General features: G+C 37.1%; 1 protein-coding gene across 7 annotated transcripts in view; it reads right to left on the bottom strand.

The window, feature by feature from the left end:
* The window catches only part of LOC124145810 (synaptosomal-associated protein 25-like), a 128,043-nt gene that overhangs the window by 40,296 nt on the left and 62,424 nt on the right, over positions 1-25,323 (bottom strand). For 3 of the 7 annotated variants that reach the window (XM_046515791.2, XM_046515768.2, XM_046515759.2), the window contains 2 exons: positions 24,196-24,237; positions 22,486-22,534 (listed from right to left, as the gene is read on the bottom strand). In XM_046515791.2, the coding sequence (XP_046371747.1) occupies positions 22,486-22,534; positions 24,196-24,237 (91 nt within the window). Of the gene's footprint in view, positions 1-17,419; positions 17,469-22,485; positions 22,535-23,170; positions 23,220-24,195; positions 24,238-25,323 lie in introns of all 7 variants that reach the window. The other 4 variants (XM_046515782.2, XM_046515751.2, XM_046515777.2 and 1 more) reach the window with 2 other exon arrangements.

Here is a 25,323-nt window from a genome sequence, read left to right as displayed (position 1 = left end):
ATTCACAAATCTTTGAACTGTGTTCAACCTGCTTGAATGCAAAACTGACCTGCAATTTTGACTGATCTAAATAGAATTCATGACTAGCTAACAAGAAAACATTCCTTGTTTACCTTATACATAGCTATGTCTAGACCTCAGCCTCCACTACAATAGAAGTGGGCTTACTCTGGTTATTAAGCCAAAGACGTTGGCACTTTTTGGCTAGAATGAAAATAGAAAGACTTCTCAAAAGCTATTTTCAGAAATCATGATTTTGGAACTTCTTACAAGTCCAAGCAATAAAGTTGAGTGGCACTTGATGTGATGCTACAAGTTTAATGAAATGAAAATACAACGCTTCTATTGAAAGGAAATCCTTCGAACTACAATCACAGCCACACAAAACCTACGTGACACAGCTAATGGAAATGTAACCCTATCAATATTAAATGAGGACATACAATTCCGGAGTACGATCAACCATGTTATTGTTCCTCTCAAAAGAGAGAACTTAAGATGGACAAGATTTCTAAGCTATTTGTACACACTAACAAAGTGTGATGATTTAAAATAGAAATTGTGTTTGGTTGAAGAATTCTATATTCATGCTCATTGACCATAAACAGGAAATCAGTTCAAATATTCTAGATTATAACACTCCAAGAAATAAATCAGGCCATGTTCCTTGCAGTAATTACTGTCAACAGTTCAGGATAGAGAAAACAACTAATATGTCAGGGTGCATACATAACAGCAGTCTTGGAACTCTGATCAATAAACAGTAAAACTCCTTTTATATCTTGGGTCTTGAAACAATCAAAGAGTATTGTGTAGACACAAATGTTGGGTAGTGTCACTTTACGATTTTAGCTCAAAGATGACTTTTGAAACAAGACCATCAACAATAACTAAATGAAAAATTACTGGCAGGACAAATTGTACTGTTTATGATATGTACAATAATTTATAAGCTGTATTTGTGTTTGTTGTTTTACACCCTACTCAGCAACATTCCAGTTATATGACAGCTACCTGTAAATAATCGAGTCTGGACAAGATAATCCAGTGATCGATATTGTGAGCAGCGACCCATGGATTCAGAGTTGACATGCCATAAAACAAGTCACTGAATCTGTTGCCTCTTGCAACCAGCATAGGTTGCTGGGGACCTATTTGAGCCCAGAATCAAGTTGTCACACACTGATTTCAGCAATATGGCAGACATCATGACAGGAGACACAGTTTTTTTACATTTTCAGAAACAATCCCAGGATTTTTAAGTAATGAGCCAATGTCTTCATAGCAAGGCTATCCTAATAACCCACTGGGATGAGAGGTTTACTGGGCAAAGGGAAATGCCAACTGTACATATTTGAACTATTACAAGACTGAACAACATAAAATCCATTCAAAGGCATACAAGGGGAAGATCTCAGAAAAAACCAGTCTACTGACCAGTGTGGGACAGCTAGTGTTGAAAAGAACTGACCCTCTAGAAATTGCAGCTGGCCTGGCCTGAGGCCAAAGGACCAGCAGTCACATCAACCCTGGAAACCTGTGGTAATGTGTGCATTTTTTCAAAGGACACAGAACAACAAATTAAGGATCAGATATACTTTATAGACGAAAGCTTTGAGGACTACAGTCTTTGTTTTCTGGGAGGTGGAAGTAAATAAAACCTTTTTTTTAACCAGGACATTTCACACATGAATTCTTATCCATCCAACAGAAACAAGCAACTCTAAACCTCCATCACTTTGAAAAACATGTACTGTAATGGAACCTTTTTTACGAAAAGGGTCTTTTGAAAGAGGCATTCCTTGACCAGAGTTCAGAGTATTTCACAAAATACCCACTCATGCAGAAATAAGATAAGTCACAAAGGGTTGGAGCAAACAGGACATGAACATCAAAAATACCTTGTAACAAAGCAAGAAGGTAAACAGCAAGTGATAATTTTCAAACTTAGATTTTATTTCCAGCCTGTAAAATCAATACACATACTGATAGTGTTGTGTATTTCTTCCAGTCTGTGCTGCAAGCTTATCCTTTCATCCCGCTGATACTGACGTCATTCTATGTCAGTCATCAGGACAAACCCTGGACTGACAAGCTGGAATCTTTTGTATCATTGACACTATTGCTGTTGACAATGCCATAAACTAATTTTTAGGCTATATTGAAGTAATATAGCCAGGGACAATGGATATTTGTGGAGTTGGTGGGATTATAACATTGAACCCTGGGGAAGACACAGATCTGTGCGGGGGAGGCCCACAGATGCTTGTGGGTTGCTCTGGCAACAGATGTTCATCACGTAGTCAGTGACATTTTCACTGATTTTACAATGTTATTATCATGTCTCCATTCTGTCATGAACAATTCCAACCCATATTATTGTGTCAGTTGTTTTTATCTGAGACAAGACTTCTGAATTATTTATTGGCTAGACATCTTATAGAATTCTGCAGATGACATACATATGTTGTTTATCTAGACTTTTATATATCTTATGAATAAAAAATACAATATATGTGTAACTTTCTTTTGATCATCTTCAATATTCATTGATCATTTCCCAGGTAACTTGAAAGACAGTAAGTCAATAATCTATCAAATCAAAATTATTCTTTCAAAATAGATACTGTTGAAAGCAAAAATGGTAATGACAGTATTGCTGGGGTCTTCAATTCAAACTTTAAGCTTCAAATGGTGAAAATAACAAAGCTGCAGTCACCAATTCAGGTGAGCTAACAACTTGCTGAACATTCCTTAAACTCACTTCGTTGCTCTCATTAAATAGCATGTTGTAAGAGTACATCATTGTTTTCTATTTATCAACTCAAGATCACACTTTCTTCCTAAAACTTGACAGTTTAACACAGCATTTTTAATAAACATTTTCTCAAGACTTCCAAAATAATCTCTCATCACGTTCCCGTTACACTCTCCTGAAACACAGTACAGAAACAATCTTTCAGAGGCCATGTCTTAATCGATTCATGGGTACTTGGTGCAAGGAAACTAAACCCTATTCTATATGCCCTGTTGTGGAAGAAGGTCCCAGCTGACATAGAACACAAATCCCATTGTGAAAGCCCATTGTGAGACTGCCATGCACACACACACACACTTAAAGTTGCATGGGTATCCTTCACTCACACTCTCTTACCAACGTTTACCATTAAAGACATTAAGAACACTTGTGTTTGATCTGCATTTATAACCCTTTGATGTTCTACCTAATCTATATGGCCAATATGTACCATATAACATGTCTACCAATGACATAACTAGTCTGGACAGGCACGCACACTGTGATGTTACTGCTTGATCAGCTCTGACTGCATGCAATAACTGCCAATAGAATCACATCAGTTGCACCTTGTATACAATCGAACAATGGTAGGTTGTTACAACAGAAGTGGTTCCAGCGCAATCTATTTCTGACCGCCACCACCTTTCTTTGAAACCTTGACAGCACAGAGACAGTATTGGAAAAGACTATTCCGCAAGAGTCCTGTAAAACTAGATCTGATTTGACTTCATGTGAGCCCTAATGTTTATTTTGCCAGTATTGGATTTCAATCAGGTGTATGTTAGGGCATGTATCTCCTACTAAGAGCTTCACCTACTGCTGTATTAGGTGACATTATGTCACCCACAGTTCCTTGTCTCCACTTTTAGGTTCACTGCAGGGACGGTGCTCTCATGCATAACTAACTTATTGGAAACATTAACACATGACATTGATATTTGCTGCCGCTGACGATGAGAGTACAAAGCAGTCAGCTGTACATGATAACAGCAATCCTCAATGACACGATACTGCAAGATAGTCAACACATGGCTAATGTAATCAGAATTCCATTGTCAAATGAACTTCTGTAGATCACACCAGTCCTAGGAGCAAGGCAGTGAATATTTAATGCTGCAGTCAGCAGTATTTCAGTTATACTGCAGTGGCCTGTCAATAATTGGTCCAGGAAATCCAATGGTTGACTGCATGAGCATCATCATCCAGGTCCAACATCGTAACCAACCAACTGGGGACCACGCTTCAGACCCTGAATCCATAGAGGGACATAGAGGGACATAGCCCTTGGATCCAAAGTTTCAGTATTATGACAGACTGATTTATTTATATGTATTATATATACAGAATTTGAAGATGTGGACTAGCTTCCTCTAACTATTTTATTGTTGAGACACTCAATGGAGCAAGAAAGCATCATGGCAAGACAGTTTTCAGAATAATCTAAACCATGTCAACACTTGTAGAGACTAATTGAGAAAATGGACAGTGCTACTAATAATGAATTAATATCAAGCCAAAGAATCCATAATTGAACCATAATTTTTATAACATGCTTTTATTATTATGACATCATCAGCTATATCAAAGTGACCAGAAATAATCAAGTCTGTCCCATCAGAAACAGGTCTAATGTGACACACAATATGTAACCACCTGATCCTCACAAGTCAGCTCTTTACGACATGTGGAGGGAACTGGGGTCTCATTCTGCCTCATATACCATTGGGGCTATTGCTAAGTGCAGTTAATATGCAATGAAATATTACCATAAAGCACTTCAATCACATTGTTCTCAATGAAAAATAATAATCATAAACTATGAAAATATATATGATTGTTGTATTATTTTTTTCAACGTGTAGTTTATTTCACACTGATAGTCTGCCAATTATCAGCTCCAGTGCTGAGCAACTGCCAGCAAGCCATACTTCATTGTGTATGCAGTGAACATGCCTGCTTCTGTCAGTCGAAGTAGAGACAGCTATGTTGCCATTTTACAAAGCAATGCTTGCTTTATATTCAATAGTAATAGGTCATTCTCTAGGAGATCAATAATGTAGATTCATAATTGCTGTGGTTGCTGTTCACTGCTCTCTCTGAATGAAAGGAACGCTGCACCGTGTCACCTCTGTGAAAATTACAATCCAAACATTTCAAACAAAGAATCTTTGCACAGCACAATGTCATCAGAAAACTTTTATAAAATCATTATCAACTTAATGAACAAGAATTACGTCATACCCAACGGGCATGTTCTCCTTGCAACAACATCTCAAGCTGGAATAAATCTGATTCGTCATAATGTTTCAAAGAAAAAAAACCACATACATTTTCTCTTTTTACTCATTGTCTCATTTTGTTTATTTGGTGCAAATATTATATTCCAAACAAAATCTTCAATTTCAATTATTGTCTGTTTCTTGCATGACACAGGTTGCAGTGAGTTGATTTGAATCTTTGAAGGTTTATTTTTGGCTCTGGCAAATAAAAAAGAGAAGGTGTAAATTGCACTTGAATAAAATCAATACCAACAGTAGTCATGAATGACTCCATAGTGAGCTTGATAGACCCTGTATTTTATCGCAGTTTGTTGGCACAATGCATCTTCCTATAATTGGGAGATTGTGTCAGTTCTCAATTTCATTTTCTCCAACAAAAGTTGCTTGCCACTTTACAGGCATGGTTATGTAACTTTGGGATACAGAATGAACTATGTGAAAGACTGCATGCACAGTTTCAGTGGGTTGGGCTTAATGCTGCTTTAAAAATAGTATTTGAATTATAGAAAAGTTTCACAACATATGGTTAAAATGTTTATCTGGAAGAAAAATTCTTAATTTCTCTATGTTATTGTGCAAATGTTTTAGCAAATCGATAAAAACATCCACATTTCCATACATTTCATTGATGACATCTTACATCGTTATGACATCATGCAACAAACTTGCAATGCAGTGATGTCATAATTTAAACAATGTTGTGCAGTTACTCTCATTCACTTTTGCCATAAGCAGTATGTGATCTGTCATAAAATGGGACCTAATTTGCTTTTGGTGTGGTGTATTAGGACGTATGTTGGGCGATTTCACTTTTACTATGAGGTTCTCTGCTTACCACTTCATATTGGTGATAAACTCAGATATCAAGTTATCAAAAGCACTGCAGTTTGCTACACAGGATTGCATCCCTTAGCAGTGCCAAGATCTGCTGAAATCCCAGCCTTGTTCATTCAACACCATGTAATACCTGTTACCAATCTGGTAAATGTCTACAACCTGTGTTACTAAAGTGAGCTTTCATCCCAAATTAAACTGACACATCATACATAGTTTGAAATACTGTTTCAACTTGAATCATACTTTTAGGCAAAACCGATTTCTGGCATGAACAAGGGACGTAACTCTGCACAACGAATTGTGGCACCTTAGACGACAAGGCCACCCGTGCCCCCAGGTCGGAAGTAAAAGTGTGAATTTGGTGTGGTAGTTTCTCAGCATCTTATTAAAAACATCACATCACAACAACAATGGATAAGGAAGTGTTTACTGTTCAACTCCCTGCACTTATTTGTACAATCCCAAGATATAAACTACCATTACTTGATGTGCTATTCCAATTCTTCGTTTGACACATGTCAATGTTGGTTAGGACACTACTGTGTCTAGCTAATTGCATATACATCTTCAAAACGTCCATTCCACCACAGATCAGACTTCCAAGTGTCCATCTATATTGGATTATTTACCAGTGACCATTGTTAGCGATCATAAATTGGTGAACTGGGCTGGTGTCTCAGAATAGATCATATATCCCCCATGGAATAAAGAGCCTATATATCCAATTTGAAAACTAAAACAACAGGGCCTTGTTCTGTTACGATTGGTTTGTTTGTTGATTTGTTGTTTTTGCCGCACTCAGGAATATTCCTGCTAAATGACGGCGGTTTCTAAATAATCGAGCCTGGACCAGGTAATCCAGTGATTGACATCATGAGCATCAATCCACTCCATTGGGATCGATGGCATGCATCAACCAATCCCTTCAGTAGCCTCTTACGACATGCGTAGTCGCCTTTTACAGCAAGCATGGGTTGCTGAAGACCTATTCTAACCCGGATCTTTACGTGTCTGTTCTGTTGTGAGCTTTGTAAGCACGCTAAATATTTTTAAAAAGTGAAGTGGGAGGCATTGTATTTTTTATTTCTTTCATGATAATTTTCATATGTATAATACACACTATCCAAAGAAAAACAGCTGTGTTAAGGGGGGGTGCACATACTACATGCCTACAGTGAGGTTGGATGTTCCGACTCCAAAATGCAGTATGGAATTTTTTCTTGTTATAACACTATCTGCTCAATGTACATCTGAACTCATGTTTGCAAGCTTTTGTACATATTTTATTCAAAATTTCATTCAATAATGTTCACGTTGATTTCACCTGATCGTGTGTGTGTGAACTGATAGGCAGATCACACCAACTCACCGTTATGTGTGGCACCCACGATCAGATTATCGCTATTGAGACAGAGAATGGATACATATATCATAAATGCCATATTTTCATTCATCAAAAGTCATTTTTGTCTGCAGGAAACCTCCAGAGTGACAGGTCAAACTGTACCATACATAAAAAATATGTCTGAGGGGAAAGGGCATGACGAATAAGGAGAGGGACGAAGAGAAATGCGTCCCTAAGCACTGTGTCTCCTCTTAGGTAGATCTCAAGGATTGCGAGGCACATTGGGTCTATTGTCAGCTGTCGTCTTAATGTTTATCTTCAGCAGAGGATGCATAATGGTATATTCCTATTCTTTCAAATGTTAAAACTTGTCACCTGTAAGTATTTAGCTCATAACTGTGTTAGGGTCAGAAGTCAGCAACCAAACCCCCATTAGCTGTTATTCATGTTATACTAGTATCAGAAAATTACAGTACACCATACATTTATATCCTGCTGATTCAAGGCCTTGTTGATTCAAGAAGAAGAATGCAAAATGTTGAAACTAAAGTCATCATCAAACTTACACTGAAAATATCTATGGAGTATGCTTTAAAGAAAATAATCAATGAAGTGTCGATTTCTATTTTACATTCACATACTAAAGAAATCAATTTTTTGTAAGCCATTTAGTCAATCCCATTTTCGTGCACCTGTTATCAGGCTGGTTATCATGGGTCGTAATTGCCGTTAAACATGTAATTGTATTTGTGTCCGGCGCAACATAATCAAATATTTTGTACAATATTTGCCTTACAATGTCATGAATTTCACCATGATAATCGTTACTACAAATGTGGTCTTTTTCTCAATAAAACTTCAAATAAATGATACTGAGAAACTTCCAAGTCGTGTTGACCAATTTTCCTAACACTAATGTTTCCGGGTCACAGGAGCATGGCAAGGCAAACAGGTTCAGCAATATGCAAATTTTATCAGCAAAGCCACATTGTCATTCAATATGACTGATGGTCAATCAGCGATAGAAACTAACAGTTTTAGTCCACTAGTCCTTATAATGATAACATGTAGGAAAACCCTTAAAATTTGCATACCGGGTATTTCATTTCGTCCTTATATCTTAACTATTGGCGGGGACTATAGGACAAGTGCCAATTTCTAACGCTGTGAATGACAATATGCATGTAGAGTGTTTTTCTGTTTAATTTAATAGTTAAAGATGAATACTACAAACTTAACTTGTTTTTTTATTAACAAAAGATTAAATCAGAAGATTACTCCCCGTCCATGACATTACATCCGGTGACCTTTGCACTTTGGAAACGTTGCTGTGAGCTTGTGTGAACTTTCTTTTCGGTATTTTATTCGGTAATATTAAATGGAAAATGAAAAAAAAACAAACACTTGTGAATTTAGGAGATCATCAGCTTTCGCTAACAAACACATACGAAGGCAATGGAAACTTTACTGCTATTAAAACAGCAACGTGAGGTTGGAGCCATGTTGATTCTGATACACCTGCCAGTATTGTGACACAGGATAAATCTGCTTGAATGTGGAATTTGTTAAACCAAAATACTTGAAAATTGATATGTAGACTATTTATAAGTAATTTATTGTATCCTGCATTATTCATGACATGAACAAACCTCATATTCTCATTTCAGCAACTGACATGTAATCAAAAGTACAGTTATATTTTGACTAATAATTTCCAGAAATTGTTAATAATTTACCATTGCATTGCTGTCTTTCAATAATGAAATATGAGTGAGTGAGTGAGTATGGTTTTACGCCGCTTTTAGCAATATTCCAGCAATATCACGGCGGGGGACACCAGAAATGGGCTTCACACATTGTACCCATGTCGGGAATCGAACCCGGGTCTTCGGCGTGACAAGCGAACGCTTTAACCACTAGGCTACCCGACTAATGAAATATGAACCTAGACTCATCAGAGATAGATATCAGAGATGTAATTTTTTAAATCAGTTACCATGACAGTTTCCTAAAATGAAACGCCTTCCACCTTTCATGGAAGTAAGTCAGATGAGTCTGATGAGTTAAAAAAATATTTATAAATCTTATGTCCGGTTTGGTCTTAACCTGTGTATGTTTGAAAATATCAGGGTATTTGATTTTAATGATATGTATTTTCTATCAGGTATAGTCGTGCCAAATATTGGTTCAATTGTTCCTTGTTTAATGTTCGAAAAGGATAACAACAAAACCCTGTTTCTTGAATTTCTAATAATGATAGCAGAACATGTTTAACTAACACTGACTAGCATTATCTGCAAGGCACCAGTCAGTATTAGGGGTGCAATAATAGTAGAGATGCTCGACTATATCAATAGTTTCAACAAACATAGTTAAACAAAGACAAATGCACTATTATAACCACCTCCAGTAGATACTTTACTTTTCTTTTTTCAACTAAAAAAAATATTTTCATAGAAATCAAAACATAGTCAGAGCTTTCTCGCTTTACACACAAACAATTTTGATAGAAATCTATAGAACCAAGTCAACTGTAATGATAGTTAAGAGTTAGCATCATGGTGAATATAGTCCGCAAAATGTGCATGGTGAAACTGCATTATTACTTACACAGCACATTCTTGTGTGCAAGTATTGGAATAGCATCCTAATTTGCAATATGGTTTACAATAGCAAGGCTATTGCTGTAGGAAAGAGGTTGTTTCCTGCATGCCGTCAACTCAGTGTAACCTCCATGTATGGAACACTAGCCCTGTCTGATTGATCACGGTTCTAAACTTTGCAGTAAGCTGACAATTTGATTACCGGGGTATATACTAATGGGTAATATGTGATGTGGATTAATCCTGTTATCACCAACACATGTTTCCCCTAAGTACAAAAAGACCAGGAAGAGCAAAATTGCAGAAAAGTTTGTTCAACATTTGTAAAAGAAATAAATTACTGTAGCTTTGAAGGGAAAACTTGCAATGAATCAGCTAAAGAATTGATACGTTTTGTGTAAATCATGCATTTATATGCACAATGTTGATACACGTAGATGTGTGATACTCATCAACATTTGACAAACTTTCAATAGACATTAACTCCATTATTTATGTCTAAATCAAGATGTTACAAAGGTATAAAGCTGGAGAGTTGAGATGGATGATTTAGTAGCCCAGCCTGTGACTTTCGTTGCTTGTCTAAAGCCCAATTGTAATAACATCTGTTCAGTCGTGGCTTATGGCAACCCATATGTAACAAGTAACACCTATTGAAGAAGCTGGAGGACATGTTCAGGCAAGATCACACAAAGCCAAGAGGTAAGTGGGTTTGATACAACCATGCAGAAGTTCTTGATTCAGTTCCTAACCCGGTCCAAATATGAAACCTATCCTCAGTTACCCAACGTAATCAATACAAGAACACCACACAAACCAGCCCTGTAGAGATGAATGCCTAGAATCTAGAAGTAAGACCTAACATATCCCACAATAAAAAAATTCTATTCAGATTCTATCTGAACCAAATTTACACCATGTAACAAATATCCCTGCCACAAAGATTGGAAAATGGTTGTGCCTGGTGCAACCTTACTGGATGACATGGGATATATTTTCTTCAGGGCACACCAGCTCCATCCATACTCTCATATGTGCCCTTGTCTGCACAGGTTATGCAAACCCTTGCATGAATAAAAACGGACTCAAATCTGACAATATAATGGTTGGTTAATGACAGTTTGGCTTTGTTATTTGCTTCAGAGAATGGCTCTCAACTGAACTATGGTATTCTGGCAATTGATCCCTTTCTATTCCATGAACGTACATGCATTAGCATCTATTCCCCAATACCTGAAGTTTTATCAGAAATCAATGAAAGTTGGAATTTGAGATGAACAGGTTTGTCTGTTTGGCCCAGACAAATAGCCTCAAGTTGTGTGGATTACACAGCCTCTTTCAGAGATCATTCACAAGTTTTTTTGACACTGTCTGGCTTAAAGACATAACAGGCTGAAATTGATGCATTGAAACATATTCCAAGAAGTCAGCTGCTGCAGACTAAGCCATAAATCAACTAAGAAACAACTTCCCTCTGCGAACGAAACATGCATATGAACCCTGTTTCAAATTTCCCTACTCCAAGAATCAGTTCCATTCATGACCTCACCTATTGACTCAAACTTTGACTATTTCCTTGGGAGTCACCAAGCTCTTGCTGCTATTTTCATGGCAGCCAAAGCTATATTTTATAAGAAAACGCCATTTTACAAGAAACCAAGTTCAAAATGATATAAAACAATGGAAATCAGACTTCTGGGTTTCAAATTTCTTTCAGACCAGTGAACAAACATTATTACCTTGTGCAAACAATAAAGTATGTTATCTTACAGGGGAAAAGCTGAGTTTTGGCTACATCTTGGCCACCAGTCAAACAGCAGTTTTTACTGCTATTACACAGAGTTGCAAAGGAGTGAGTGAGTGAGTATGGTTTTCTGCCGCTTTTAGCAATCACAGGAGGAATACCAGGAATGGGCTTCACATATTCTAGCCATGATAGAAATCGAACCCGGGCCTTCGGTGTGACAAGCGATAACCAGTAGGCTATCCCATCACCCCATTTATCAAGGAAAATATCAGCTAGTATAACATCTTTGTAGCTACATGTCACACACTATTTGAAAGGTCTACCACATTATTTAAACAATGCATTAATATCTTAGTTAAGTTTGTTTTAAGAAAAATGTTATGTAACATTCATTAAGTCCATATTAAACCGGAACGGGAATGAAATGGCCATTTTCGTCAATTGTAAGATTTCATAACACAGTAAACTATGTTTAGAACGAACACGCTTGTAACGTACTGACCGATATAACGAAGTAATTCTTTAGTCTGGGCCATTTGTTGTATGTATGCTGTATATATGTTTATAACAAACTACAGTTATTACGAACTAAACTTAATGATCCCTTTCAGTTTGTTATAACTGTAGTTTACTGTATCCACTTACAATGTGATTTTTCCATAAAATGTTTTCCTCTCTTACATAAAAATTAGAATATATTGTAAATCATGAAATTAATGAGAGTATGAAATTAACACGAAAAATGCGAGTTTCCCTTGCATTAATCTTATATCTGGACATATTCGAGTACATTGTCTTGTCAGGACACAATGACATCCATTCTTATGAATATGGAAAAGGTTTTGCTGTTTTATTTTACCGGTATATACAGTACAAAGCTCATAATAACAATGTAATTAACACTAAATTTAAGTAGGATTATAATACACAGCACTTAATTGTATCTTGCCTTTCACCTAATCTCAAGTTTTCATTCTTATGTCTACCACTGTCTTAATCACAAGGGGCAAGGTTGGCCTAGTCGTCTCAGGTGCCGCAATTCGCTGTGCAGAGTTGCATCCCTTGGGCACGCCAGAGACCTATGATTGTGGGTTCAATTCCTGGTTCACCCCGATTATGTTTCTAGGTTTGTAAGCCCCATACCCGTACTCGAGGGTTTCACCGAAGTGGTAAACGTCTGAGACCTGCATCACTTCGGGCTTTCCTCCCACATTAAGCTGACACCCCACAATATAACTGGAATACTGTTAAAAGCTGTGTTAAACCCAACTCACTCACTCACTTACTCTTTTAATCACAGAATATTTGTTTGTTTTACTCTCTGCTAAAATTGTCAACAACTGCCAGTGACTAAAGAGATGGTGTCAATCCTGCAAGGAACAATGTAGGAAGCAGATGTACCTTCGTTCCCTTGGTCCCCAGTATGATGTTCTAAGTTTGGTTGTTGGGGATTCATAGCCTGTTTTCATATCGTAGCGTCATGTTATAGTCTGATCTTTACATTCTGACAAGAGTTTTGGTAATGGTTGTTTCTCCTGGACCAAGGAACACCTCCCAACATATAGACCATAGTGGCTCAGGTCGCAGATAGCAATTGAAAGATAAACCTCACCATGAGAACTCCTCACCATGGGCAAAACCACCAGAAAAACTGGCACTATTTTGACATATCTTTGGACAAGGCCAGCATGCATAGGTAATTTCAAATGTAACACAACTCCAACAGTGTGACTAATGATACTATCTTGAAGGTCAGCAAGACCTGTTGTTGAGCTCAAGCTGGATGAAGGTGATTGTCGCAGTTAACGTGCTAGATCTCGACTGCCTCTATCAGGAAATGCTTGGCATCCTTTTCAAATAATCGAAATTGATATATCTGTAATGAACTTAAAAGTAAAGCAGTAATTCTGAAGTTCAATTCAATTTAATGATAATCATATACTTCAACAGAGTATTACAAATTTCAGAGTTGGCATAAATCCTTGTGGCTGTAACTTTTAATGTATTGATTTGAAAATCGTGAATGCCCAGGACATCACTTCCATGAGTTTAATTTCAGGTTGGATAAGAGACAAGGTCATTCAACTGTCTTCAATCTGTATCACAGTAAGACAGCCCTTGTTATTGAAAGAGAAGAAACTAACTTTAGACCAAATCTTGCAGTTTTCTTCACTCAATCAGTATCATGTAAGTAACATAAACATAGTTATTACAGCGTGGCTTGACATCAAACCAATCATCAACAATATTGATAAATATCTACTGTCTGGCCTAGCTTCTAACGAAGGGTTTTATTTCCTTCTCAAAGAATTAATTGAAGATCTGTCACCTCAAAATAATAACTTAAGGGCACCAACACAGCTTGAGACACAAAACTCATGATTAACAACCCAACAAATTTCCAGTGGTTGACCTTGCTTCAAACAATCAGTTTGTTTTCTTGGTGAAATTATTATCTGCTAAGGAAACGGGAAGTATTATTTTCAGTGATGTCATCAGTGCCAAAGGAAACCAAGCTATTACACTGTCCATGACAAATGTCCTTCGGGAAGCGTTTTCAGTTCAGAAATCAGTTTTGACGGTAATGCAACCCACACCAATGTGAAGACAAAACCGTCTGGTGAATGATGAAGGTGACACCACTATTTCGCTACCTCTGAAAGTGTGACTAGCTGCAATACAGGTTAAAAACTACATGTAATCATATTCAGCTGCCATATTCCAATCAACTAGACTGACTAGGCAAAATCTGACCATCTTTAATATTTCCTGGCTCTATGAAGCTAAAGCAGCTATCAGAGCACTGATGGATGCATTATTTCACGCTAAATAACATTTCTCCTTTCAATGAAACGATAGTGACACATCACCACACTCGAGGCACAAGACGCAGAAAAAACATTGTGAGTATGTTGGCAATATCACATCTTATATTTGATTATCCATTCCAAAATGTAATTTCTCTGATTCAATTCCAGACGAAATCCCAGGAGTTGCAAAATAAACTTGGGGATACAGTTGCAATTTTGGTTGACCTTTCAAAGAAAGTTTGTTATCTCTATCCAAAGTCTTGTCACTGCCCGGAATACGAAAGTTGCCATTGTGGTGTAACTGGTAATTAGAGGGTATTATTCTGTCCCTGGACTTTAACCTATACTTAACATTTCTATGTCTTTGCTAAACCAGTCAACATATCAGCTTCTTGTCTGTATTAAGGAACTACATGTTTCAGCAGGAGTCTTCATTAAGGCATAAATCCTGTCTGTGCAAAGGTGCTGAAGAGATGCTTTCCAAGCAAAAATGGATAAAACAACATTTGAAATGTAAGGTTATTTTAAATTAAAATCCCCAAGGTATCCCTGGGAAAACAGAAAGGAAGGACAAGGTAAAAAGAATTTGCAGCTACAAATTTGAAAAATCCACCCCCACCATCATGCCATGGACATTATGATGAGGACATTCAGTGTGGAATCAGTGAATCATTCAAAAGACAAGTGGAGATGTGTTTAGAATTCTGCAATCTTCAAATATATATTTAAAAAAACAACAAAACTCAGCAATAAAATTCTATACTGACACAAAGATTGTCTCCTCGGTATCAAACCAATTCCATGAGAGATTCTATATCAAATCATACTTTATATATGAACAGACTGTGCCGAAAACTTTTCAGAATTCTCGCCAGTACTTGTCTTGCACCATCATTGTCATTAGATTTGAGTGTGAATCTATCATCTGTCCTTAAACGAACCTTTCCACATAGAAATAAATGTAGCTAGACTGACATATCCTGAACACAGCATCAGTAATTTACTCCCAATCTGATGCCACCCATGTCATCCTAATGCAGGACTAACATCTATCCAAGCTGGTCTGCCATGGGCACTGTTGACGTGGAAACATATTTTCACAACATTGAGCACAAAATGACAGGAAATATTATTAATCTACAGTCGGAAAACATTTTATTGGCAAATCAAACCCAAAAGTGTTGGTAGAAATTGATTAAGTAGAACACAACTTGGTAACACGCCTGGAAATGGGTGGTCTGAGTGATAAGAGCACATTTTACAACTATTTGCTCCGCATACATCGAGCCAAATCATAGCCCTGCATTTTCCCCACCATCACACATGGAAAATGCTCTAGAAATAGCTGCAAATTTCATGCCAACTTTGTTGTGCTGATTAAATTGTTGACTGGTGACAAGGATAGATCACTGAGTGGTTCTGTTGACGTCAAATACCAAAAACATGAATAATTGTCTGCCAGTAGATGAGATATAAATGTAGAATGCTGGGATTATTTCGAAACAAATAAATTGTCCCAGAAAATTCTTGAAAAAAAAATTGATACCGTATTCGACGTAATAAGCGCCCCGCTCTAATAAGCGCCCACGGCGATAGTTGTTAATATATTGGCTAGTGAACAATCCCAATTAGCACCCCTTCCGATTGATCAATGTACACAAGACTTATTTATTCGTGTATAATACGCACTCGTGTGTTATATGCACCCTTAATTATGGGCAATTAAATTCTGGAAAAATATATCTGTCGTATATAAACATTTCAGGCTGTCAGCATAAACCACGAAATTTATCTTTCAACTGGTTTTTTTCACCAAAATAATATTCTATAAAGAGCCCTCTATTGCTAATTTTGATAGCGCCCTGGGGGCTTATTACGTCAAATACGGTATGCTTCAGATCGTTGAAAAAAAAAAGGAACAAAATTGACTGCCACAAAAATTACATTGTTGCCAGGTGTTTTTCTTAAAAAATATATTCTGACTATTTTTTTTAATCAAAAATAAATCTGGTTTTGCAGCAGAAGCTGAAAATATATCTTATCTCCGTCTGCAGACAAAATCACAGCACCGCCAATACCAAAAAACTCAGTACCTTATTATCATTCGGTTGATTTTGTAAAAAGCATGTACTCTGAAACGTAGTGTTCCTCATAATAAAGAAGTTGACATCCATAAATTCTCTTCCAAATGTGTATCACTTCTAAATGCCTTTCAAAGATTTGTTCTTATCATTTTAAACCAAACTTCCAATCAAACACTTTCTATGTGTTCTCTTCACACAAACCTCTTTCTTAAGAATGAGGACATATGAGAAAAGGTGTAACTTTGTTTTACCATCTATGCATAATGTGACAAGTAAAGGTCAACACAAACAAAGATATGTGGCCTTATCAGTTTCAAAACTGTTGCAGAGACGTAAAAAGATGTTATGAACAATAGGGTTATCAGGAGAAACAATGTAGTGGTGTTGTGTTCAGCATTAACAACATAATTGGTGCAACTGCACATTAAATCTCCCAGAATGTCCACCATCATGAGATTAGCTGCTATAATGGGTGGTGTTAGTATTGTCAGCAAGGTACTGCATGTCCCAGCATGCATCACAACTAGGGCTGGGACGATACACCAACTGTGAGATCTGATACGTATCACGATACCTTACTCACGATCCGATATGTATCGAGATACTTGCATGTGCTCTTATCTACGGCGTGTATGCCATCTTTTTCATAAACAGGATGGCCAAAGACCTGGCACACTGACGATTTACAGTTGGCAGTGTCAAGTATGGCACAACAAATGAAAATATGTATGTTTTCACTATTAACTTGCACTACTGATTAGTGTTTAGTGGAACAGTTATTAAAGCAAACATTCAAGGTCAGAATCGATATATTTTACTTAGTGTGAGACTGTGATAGATATTTGTATCGAGAAGTAAACAATCGCGATCCACCAATGCATCGGTGTACCGTCCCACCACTCATCACAACCTACCTCCCTGACTGTCCAACATTACTAGAGTTTTCACCCCTACATCTTGACTCTGAAAGGTAGGAACCAAACAGTGCAACACAAGCCATGCAAACAAACAAAAATACCGAACAAAAAACAATAAATATGTTTTGCATAAGAAATGGAAATGGTTGACAGACTGTGGAGAATTTTATAAATAACATAACAACTGCACATATTGAACCATATTCATGTACAGTTAATTGTCTAATGAACTCTCTGGAGCAAAGTTGGATAAGTTTTTCTCTATAATGAACCAAAGAACATGGCAGATCAAGACATTTCTGGACATATATATGGATTATCATTTATGTGTGAGGATGTGCAGTTAACGTTTCAAAATATGAAACCAGAGAAATTTATCCTTCCATTTCTTGTGCACCCTTGCAGTAGGTAGAAGCATCATCAAATCACTTGATGAGTGATGAGTGACATGACTTGGTCACATGGTTTCTGTGACGTCTCATGTGACAACAACTTAGCATCATCCTTTTTTGGTTGATTTCCCTCAGCAGGGACCTTAAAGCGATGAGATTTGAAAAATTGTTTCTCAAGTGTTTGATGATGCTTCTGCATGACAAACATCAGTCAAAAATAACTGAAACAGAATGTACAACAGTGAAATGAATGAAATGAAAACAGCAAACGTCATTGACACCTGATGGGACACCATCACTGACTTACAGGCTGGATAATTGTAGGCAAAGTATTGGTGACCTTTGGGCAAATACCCTTCAGAAGGGTCATATATAGGGAATGGTCATATCTATATAAGGCTTGAACCACACCAAAGATGTACTTAGTGAATGCATCTTGTTTGTATACTCATGATGGAGAAATATCACTGGGCATCACCTCTATGATTAATTACAGGTCACTAATAAGATGATTTAATGTCAGCTATTATCCAATTTAATAAATAATAAATGAAATGGTTCAACATCGTCAATCTATGATTTACTGATGCTGCGCCCCTCATGGTTTATTCTCCCTGCAGTGTTTTATTGAATGATAAACAACTCCCACTCATTTATATCTTAAATATAAAAGATTGGGAGTTTTCATTTCATAGTTCTATATATTGCTTTGTCACTGCCCTGATAACTTTTTCTGACAATTTACCTCTCTTAAATAAAATTGAAAATAATTCATTCAGGACTTGACTATCAAATTTCCAACACAATTTCTTATAATGGTTATTTGCCAGCATCCTACTTGCACATGACACTCCTTACCATCCGTTACATAATCTCCTAAGAGATATCCCTTCCTGGTTGCAGGTATCAGGGACACTAAATGCTATAGAAAACAATTCACAATATTACCATGAATCATATGTACTGCCTGGCTATGCTACAAGAATATGTCAACTCATAATCATTACATCATCCTAAGCAGCTGATGTTGAGCACTTTATGCGTGCATATGACCTTAAGAATTAGACAAGCCTCAGGAATCTGACATCTTGACATAACGGTTTGTGGAAGACCCAGGTTTTCACCAGTACAAAATCTGTATTGATTATGGACTGGGTTACAAATGCCACATGCAGCCAATAACCTTTTCCACAGTTCTGTTTTTTTTAAATTATTTTTCTTTTTCCAACCACTTGAGAAAAGCAGGAAAAGAAAAGTAACTACTGTGTTCCTATAAAGATGTCAGTAATTGGTGCTGTTGAGGATTAAAGATGCTTCAGATAACCGTTATGAGTGGAACCTTCTGTACTTGGTGACAGATCATTCTGAAAAATTTATGTTACCAATCGTAAAAACCTATTTCTTTTACAATATGCTTGTATTCTATTTATTCATTGGACACACGAGGTGCAAGCTTCTTTTCAAACAACCAGGGCCATTACCACAGCACAGAGCTACTGTAATCTCTTGTTGTGCATAGTGTGCACTTGAGTATAGATATGCACACACACACACACACGCAGGCACGCACGCAGGCACGCACGCACACACACCAATTCTTGAGTACGAGTCTTGGGAAAAATTGCTTTTTCACATATTGCACGCAGTAAAAATACAATTTATTATTTTCGGTCAAAGAAAAGTAGACAACAAATTGGTGAATGAAAAATGAAGTTTGCGATAAAACATCACTAGAAATGCTGATTTACCATTTCAGTTGTATTTCCTGTAATGCTAGGCATTGTTTCATATGCAGGAATTAAAATTACGTATATTGTCACGTAAACTAAGTGGAAACAGCTATCAGTTGTTCACACACTTTCTACAAATCTGCCAGTGATTGTTTAGAAATACCCAATAGTATTACGAAAAAGAACTTTCATATTCTGCCAGATATTTGTTACGTTTGTCTCATTATTTCAATCCAGAAAACAACATGCTGACACATAACAACAAATATGACATGTATGATATAAGTATCCATTCTTTGACATTTAAGGTTTGTTTTAAGGCAGTACAATGCCAGTGCTATATCACTAGGTACTGCAATGCACCAATATTCTGATACATCGCTACAACCTCAGCGCTATATCACTAGGTACTGCAATGCACCAATATTCTGATACATCGCTACAACCTCAGCGCTATATCACTAGGTACTGCAATGCACCAATATTCTGATACATCGCTACAACCTCAGCGCTATATCACTAGGTACTGCAATGCACCAATATTCTGATACATCGCTACAACCTCAGCGCTATATCACTAGGTACTGCAATGTACCAATATTCTGATACATGACAACACCAGCACTATATCACTAGGTACAGCAATGTACCAATATTCTGATACATCGCTACAACCTCAGTGCTATATTACTAGGTACAGCAATGCACCAATATTCTGATACATCAAAACACCAGTGCCATATCACTAGGTATTGCCATGCACCAATATTCTGATACATCACAACACCAGCGCTCATATCATTAGGTACTGCAATGCACCAATATTCTGATACATCGCTTCAACCTCAGTGCTATATTACTAGGTACTGAAATGTACCAATATTCTGATACATCGCTACAACCTCAGCGCTATATCACTAGGTACTGCAATGTACCAATATTCTGATACATCACAGCACCAGCGCTTATATCACTAGACACTGCAATGCACCAATATTCTGATACATCGCTACAACCTCAGTGCTATATCACTAGGTGCTGCAATGTACCAATATTCTGATACATCACAACACCAGCGCTTATATCACTAGACACTGCAATGCACCAATATTCTGATACACAGCGGTAGAAACTAACTTTTTTGGTCCACTAGTCCTTATAATGATGACATATAGCAAAACCCTTAAAAATGGCAAATATCTACTAGTCCTTATGATACCTTAACTATTGGGCAGATTGGCAAGGCCTATAGGACTAGTGCCAATTTCTAACCCTGGATACATCAAAACACCAGTGCCATATCACTAGGTACTGCAATGCACCAATATTCTGATACATGACAACACCAGCACTATATCACTAGGTATTGCGATGCACCAATATTCTGATACATCACAACACCAGCGCTATATCATTAGGTACTGCAATGCACCAATATTCTGATACATCTCTACAACCTCAGTGCTATATCACTAAGTACTGCAGTGTACTAATATTCAAATACATCACAACACCAGTGCTATACCACTAGGTACTGCAATGCACCAATATTCTGATACAACCCAAGTGATATTTTTCCCTACAACAATTAAACATGAAATGAGAACAGAACCCTAATTTGAATGCAGTGTTCCCTCGCTCTTCAATATAGCGCTAACTTGGTTATAGTGCGCGGTAAAGCATGGCTCCCAAAATTTACTTACATTTTTAATAAACTCAAGTTTTCCAATGACATGATGTTTTCCCCATCTCAAAAAACATTATCAGCTGATCACTGCGATCACGTAAAACCGGAAATACCAGTCAACAAATCTGAACTGAAGTAGGCAATTTAATCCTAATATTATAATATCTGGTCATAAAAAAGTGTTCATTGTTTACATGGACTTATGTTTGTAATATATTTTATTAACTTTATTCAAAATTTAATTAAATAATGTTAACATTAATTTCGGCGAAATCGTGTGCGAAGTGATCGGTAGATTGCACAGCTCACCATTATTTACAGCAATTACGGTCAGATTACCGCTATTGACGCCTTGAAACGAAGTTTAGTTGCAAGATAATGATACATATATCATAAATGTCCCTACGATGACTGGTCAAATTGTTCCATATGTAAAAATATCCTGCATACCACATGTACCAAAGTGCTATGCTTATGGTACTTATAATTTTAAATAGATATCGTGAAAGCTGCAACTAAAATAACACGATATTGGAATATATTATTCCTGATAAAATAATTCAGATACAATTTCGTTTGACCATTGCATCAAAATTCTTTGAAGTTGTATTATTGGGTACTTTTTAACTGAATCCCCGATAGATTGGGAGGAAACGTGTGCACAGCTGATTGCCATTTCCGGCTTAGTTTACGAGAAAGCCTGCATGGTAATCTTAATCTCTGCATATAAAACAATGCCTTGGAGGGCAGGAAATGCAATTTAAATGGTAAATCATCATGTCTAGCGATGTTTTATATCAAATTTCATATTTTTATTGATCATGTTTGTATTACCTGTTCTTTCACCTAAATTCGCTGAAGGTCATCTACCCCCTACAACTCCACCTCAGTTAAACGGCTGATCGTCTATAAAACTCATCAATAATTTGGACCCCGAAGGTTGCGTTGTAGTGAGGGATCACTGTATTACAAAGTCAACCGAAACAATCTGCCAAATGTTATCCTGCTATTTTCTTGTATTTTATAGTTTACCTACACGTTATCATTATTTGTGCAAATGGTAAAAAAAGAAGTAATTTTTCCTGCTGTCAATAGATGAATGTCCCATGAGGTGAATAAGAGAACACAACATTCACAAATAAACCAATGCTGTTGAAAACAGAATCATGAGTTGAGGACAATGATGCAACAGGGCAACAACAGTTTTCATGTCCACCACAACATGACTACTTTCACCGAGCGAGCATCTCTCACCTCCCTGTTCATCCAACATGACCAATGTCTTGATGCCAGCATCCTTGCTCTATATATTGAGCAATTGAGCAAAAATAAGTTTGTGACATTAAAAAATATATCAAAAGTGACAATACAGTGTGAAAAGTTCAAATCATGGATGACTATTCAGGAAATTATGTCAACTTCAGAATTAATAATTTCAAACTTTACATTGTTTAAAAACCAATAACTAAAAATGGGAATAAGGTCACAATAAATTGGCATTTTAGATTTTCTTCCAAATTGTTTACAAAAGGTGGGAGGTGGGACAAAATCAGTTCTCACTATCCCTTCCTTTAAAATGATGGTGTCTTCCTGCAACAAGTCACTTTCCAGGTCACAGGACAGAATTTGAGGTTATAGGAATTTTGAATCACAGTTTTACCAAAAAAGAATTATTAAAACTACGGCCTATGACACATTTCTTGTAAATCTTGTTGGAAGACTGAATGGTTAGCAATCCTTCAGTTAATAATTGATAACAATGACATAATTTCCTTAACATTTTCATAATTTGAACTTCTACCCTCCTATTCCAATAACACAACTAAACAGAAATTGGTGACTTGCTATCAAAATGTTTAAGCTAAAACACAAATAAACTGAAGAACAGTATATAAAAAAAAGTCCTGTGTGTACTACTCCATGCAAGGTAAATGCCTACCTCCTTGTTCATCCAACATGACAAGGGTCATGATACCAGCCTCCTTGCTCTATTACAGAGTGCACAAACAAACAGGTCTTGGTGTTAATGTCAACATCATTCGGGCACATCTAATGTCAGATGAGGTGAAATGGGGTTTAACGTCATGTCCAAGATTATTGCACTTACACAGTGACTTGCATGTACGTGTGTGTGTGTGGCTGCTTGTACATGTCCGGACAGATGCTGATTTTTGTGCTAGCCCCTGAGATACCATGCCGCAGTTTAACATGACTATCCCACTCAGACACAGTAGACTTCAAGACGACCAGTCCTTGTTTTAGCCCCTTAATGCCAAACACCAGACAGGGTAACAACAAGTACCATCTTTTAACGTCTTTTGGTATGTCCGGCCGGTGATCTAACTCCGGACCTTCGGCTCTCCGGGCAGACGCTCTACCACTAGACCACGGAAGCGGTCTGCACATTTAATGACTTTGAACATATGGCATTCATACATAGGTATATACTGCACATTGCACTCCGATTTTACCACCAAAGACAACAGATTCTCAACAATATTATGGTATTCTGTGTAATCGGGCTTTGAGCAGGCAAACCATTTGTCTGTAGTGCATGTAGCAGTTCATTTGGGGCAATCATCCCTAGGTGGTGAGCGAGAATGTTCTGCTGCTTTAGGTACACACTGCCCATTTGTAGTGAGTGAGTATGGTTTTACGCCGCTTTTAGCAATATTCCAGCAATATCACGGCGGGGGACACCAGAAATGGGCTTCACACATTGTACCCATGTCGGGAATCGAACCCGGGTCTTCGGCGTGACGAGCGAACGCTTTAACCACTAGGCTACCCGACCGCCCCGCCCATTTGTAAAAGGTGTAATGGTTCCCAGACAGCATAGCCAATTATTATGGATAGCAATTCATATAATAAGTACAAGATATACTTTATTTATAAGTAATCATAACCATGTATTTCTAATATATAATTGTAAGCTCAGAATCTCTGCTAAGTGATTATCCATACCTCCTCGCACATCTGAAGCATACGCCTCGTACTTTCCAGCGACTGAAAGAAACAAGCATAATGGTTACGAATATTGTCTCAGCAAAAAGATCATGCAGGATCACTGTACAAACAAGCTGCTTGTTAATATAACAACATTTTATGCACAAACATGATACATCTTGAATAGTACAAAACAGACAGGGAATTTAGGAATATTATTTAACCTGTTTAATTTCTTAGGATTTTAATACACTCAGCAGTTTTCTAACTATATGACGGCGGTCTGTAAATAATGAAGTCTGGACCAGAAAATCTAGTGTCTGACATTATGGGCATCAATCTACGCAGTGTGCCTGACCCCCCGCTACCGTTACTTGCCCCTTACTTTGCTGGAGACCAATTCTAACACGGATCAGTGGTCATGTGATAATGTTAAGACATCTCCATTAAGTCTAACAATTTATCAAATGGTGAAAAGCAAATCTGTGTTTTAGTATTATTTATCCATTTCATAACTGCAGTTATATTGTTCAACATTCAATTAAATATAGCTTATTTCCTTATCAGCGAAATCGTGTGGGAACCAATCAGCAGATCACACCAACTCAGTGTTACTTAGAGCAGCACTGACCAGACTCTGGTTATTGGTGCATTGAAATTATATCTGTCACAGAATGAATAGCTTATTTGCCGAAATTTAAAAGTCATGGTTGTTGTCCTTTGAAATCATATGTTCATCTGTTGTTTAAAGGCATTTCTTATCATGCATTCATCCACTGGTTGATAGCAAGTATACCTTAGTATACCTTTAACAATACCAAAGCTGGTCTGGCTTAGCGAACTAGTGTCCATTTCAATCCCTGTATTATGCCAAATGATAATTAATAAATCAGGGATGCATTTCTGTTTTTGATACATGCTGCAAAAAAGCAACAAGAATAACAAGTCAGTGTGTTTTATTTTTGAACAAAAAAGGTTTGCAGATAATTTATAAATTGGTTTTCGTTCTTTGCACGAAATAGTCACAAAGTAATGATGTGGGGAAGTGTTTACTGAATCCCCGGTAGTGGAGCAACTGGAGCACATGAGCAAAGGTAAAACATACATCAATGTGATTGCTATTTTCCAATTGTTACCAAATGAGAA

The sequence above is a fragment of the Haliotis rufescens genome, unplaced genomic scaffold (assembly GCF_023055435.1).
Source record: "Haliotis rufescens isolate VD_foot unplaced genomic scaffold, xgHalRufe1.0.p SCAF_3, whole genome shotgun sequence".
In the NCBI taxonomy this organism is placed as follows: domain Eukaryota; kingdom Metazoa; phylum Mollusca; class Gastropoda; order Lepetellida; family Haliotidae; genus Haliotis; species Haliotis rufescens.
The sequence above is the reverse complement of the archived record's forward strand: the minus strand, read 5'-3'. Positions and strand labels throughout refer to the sequence as shown.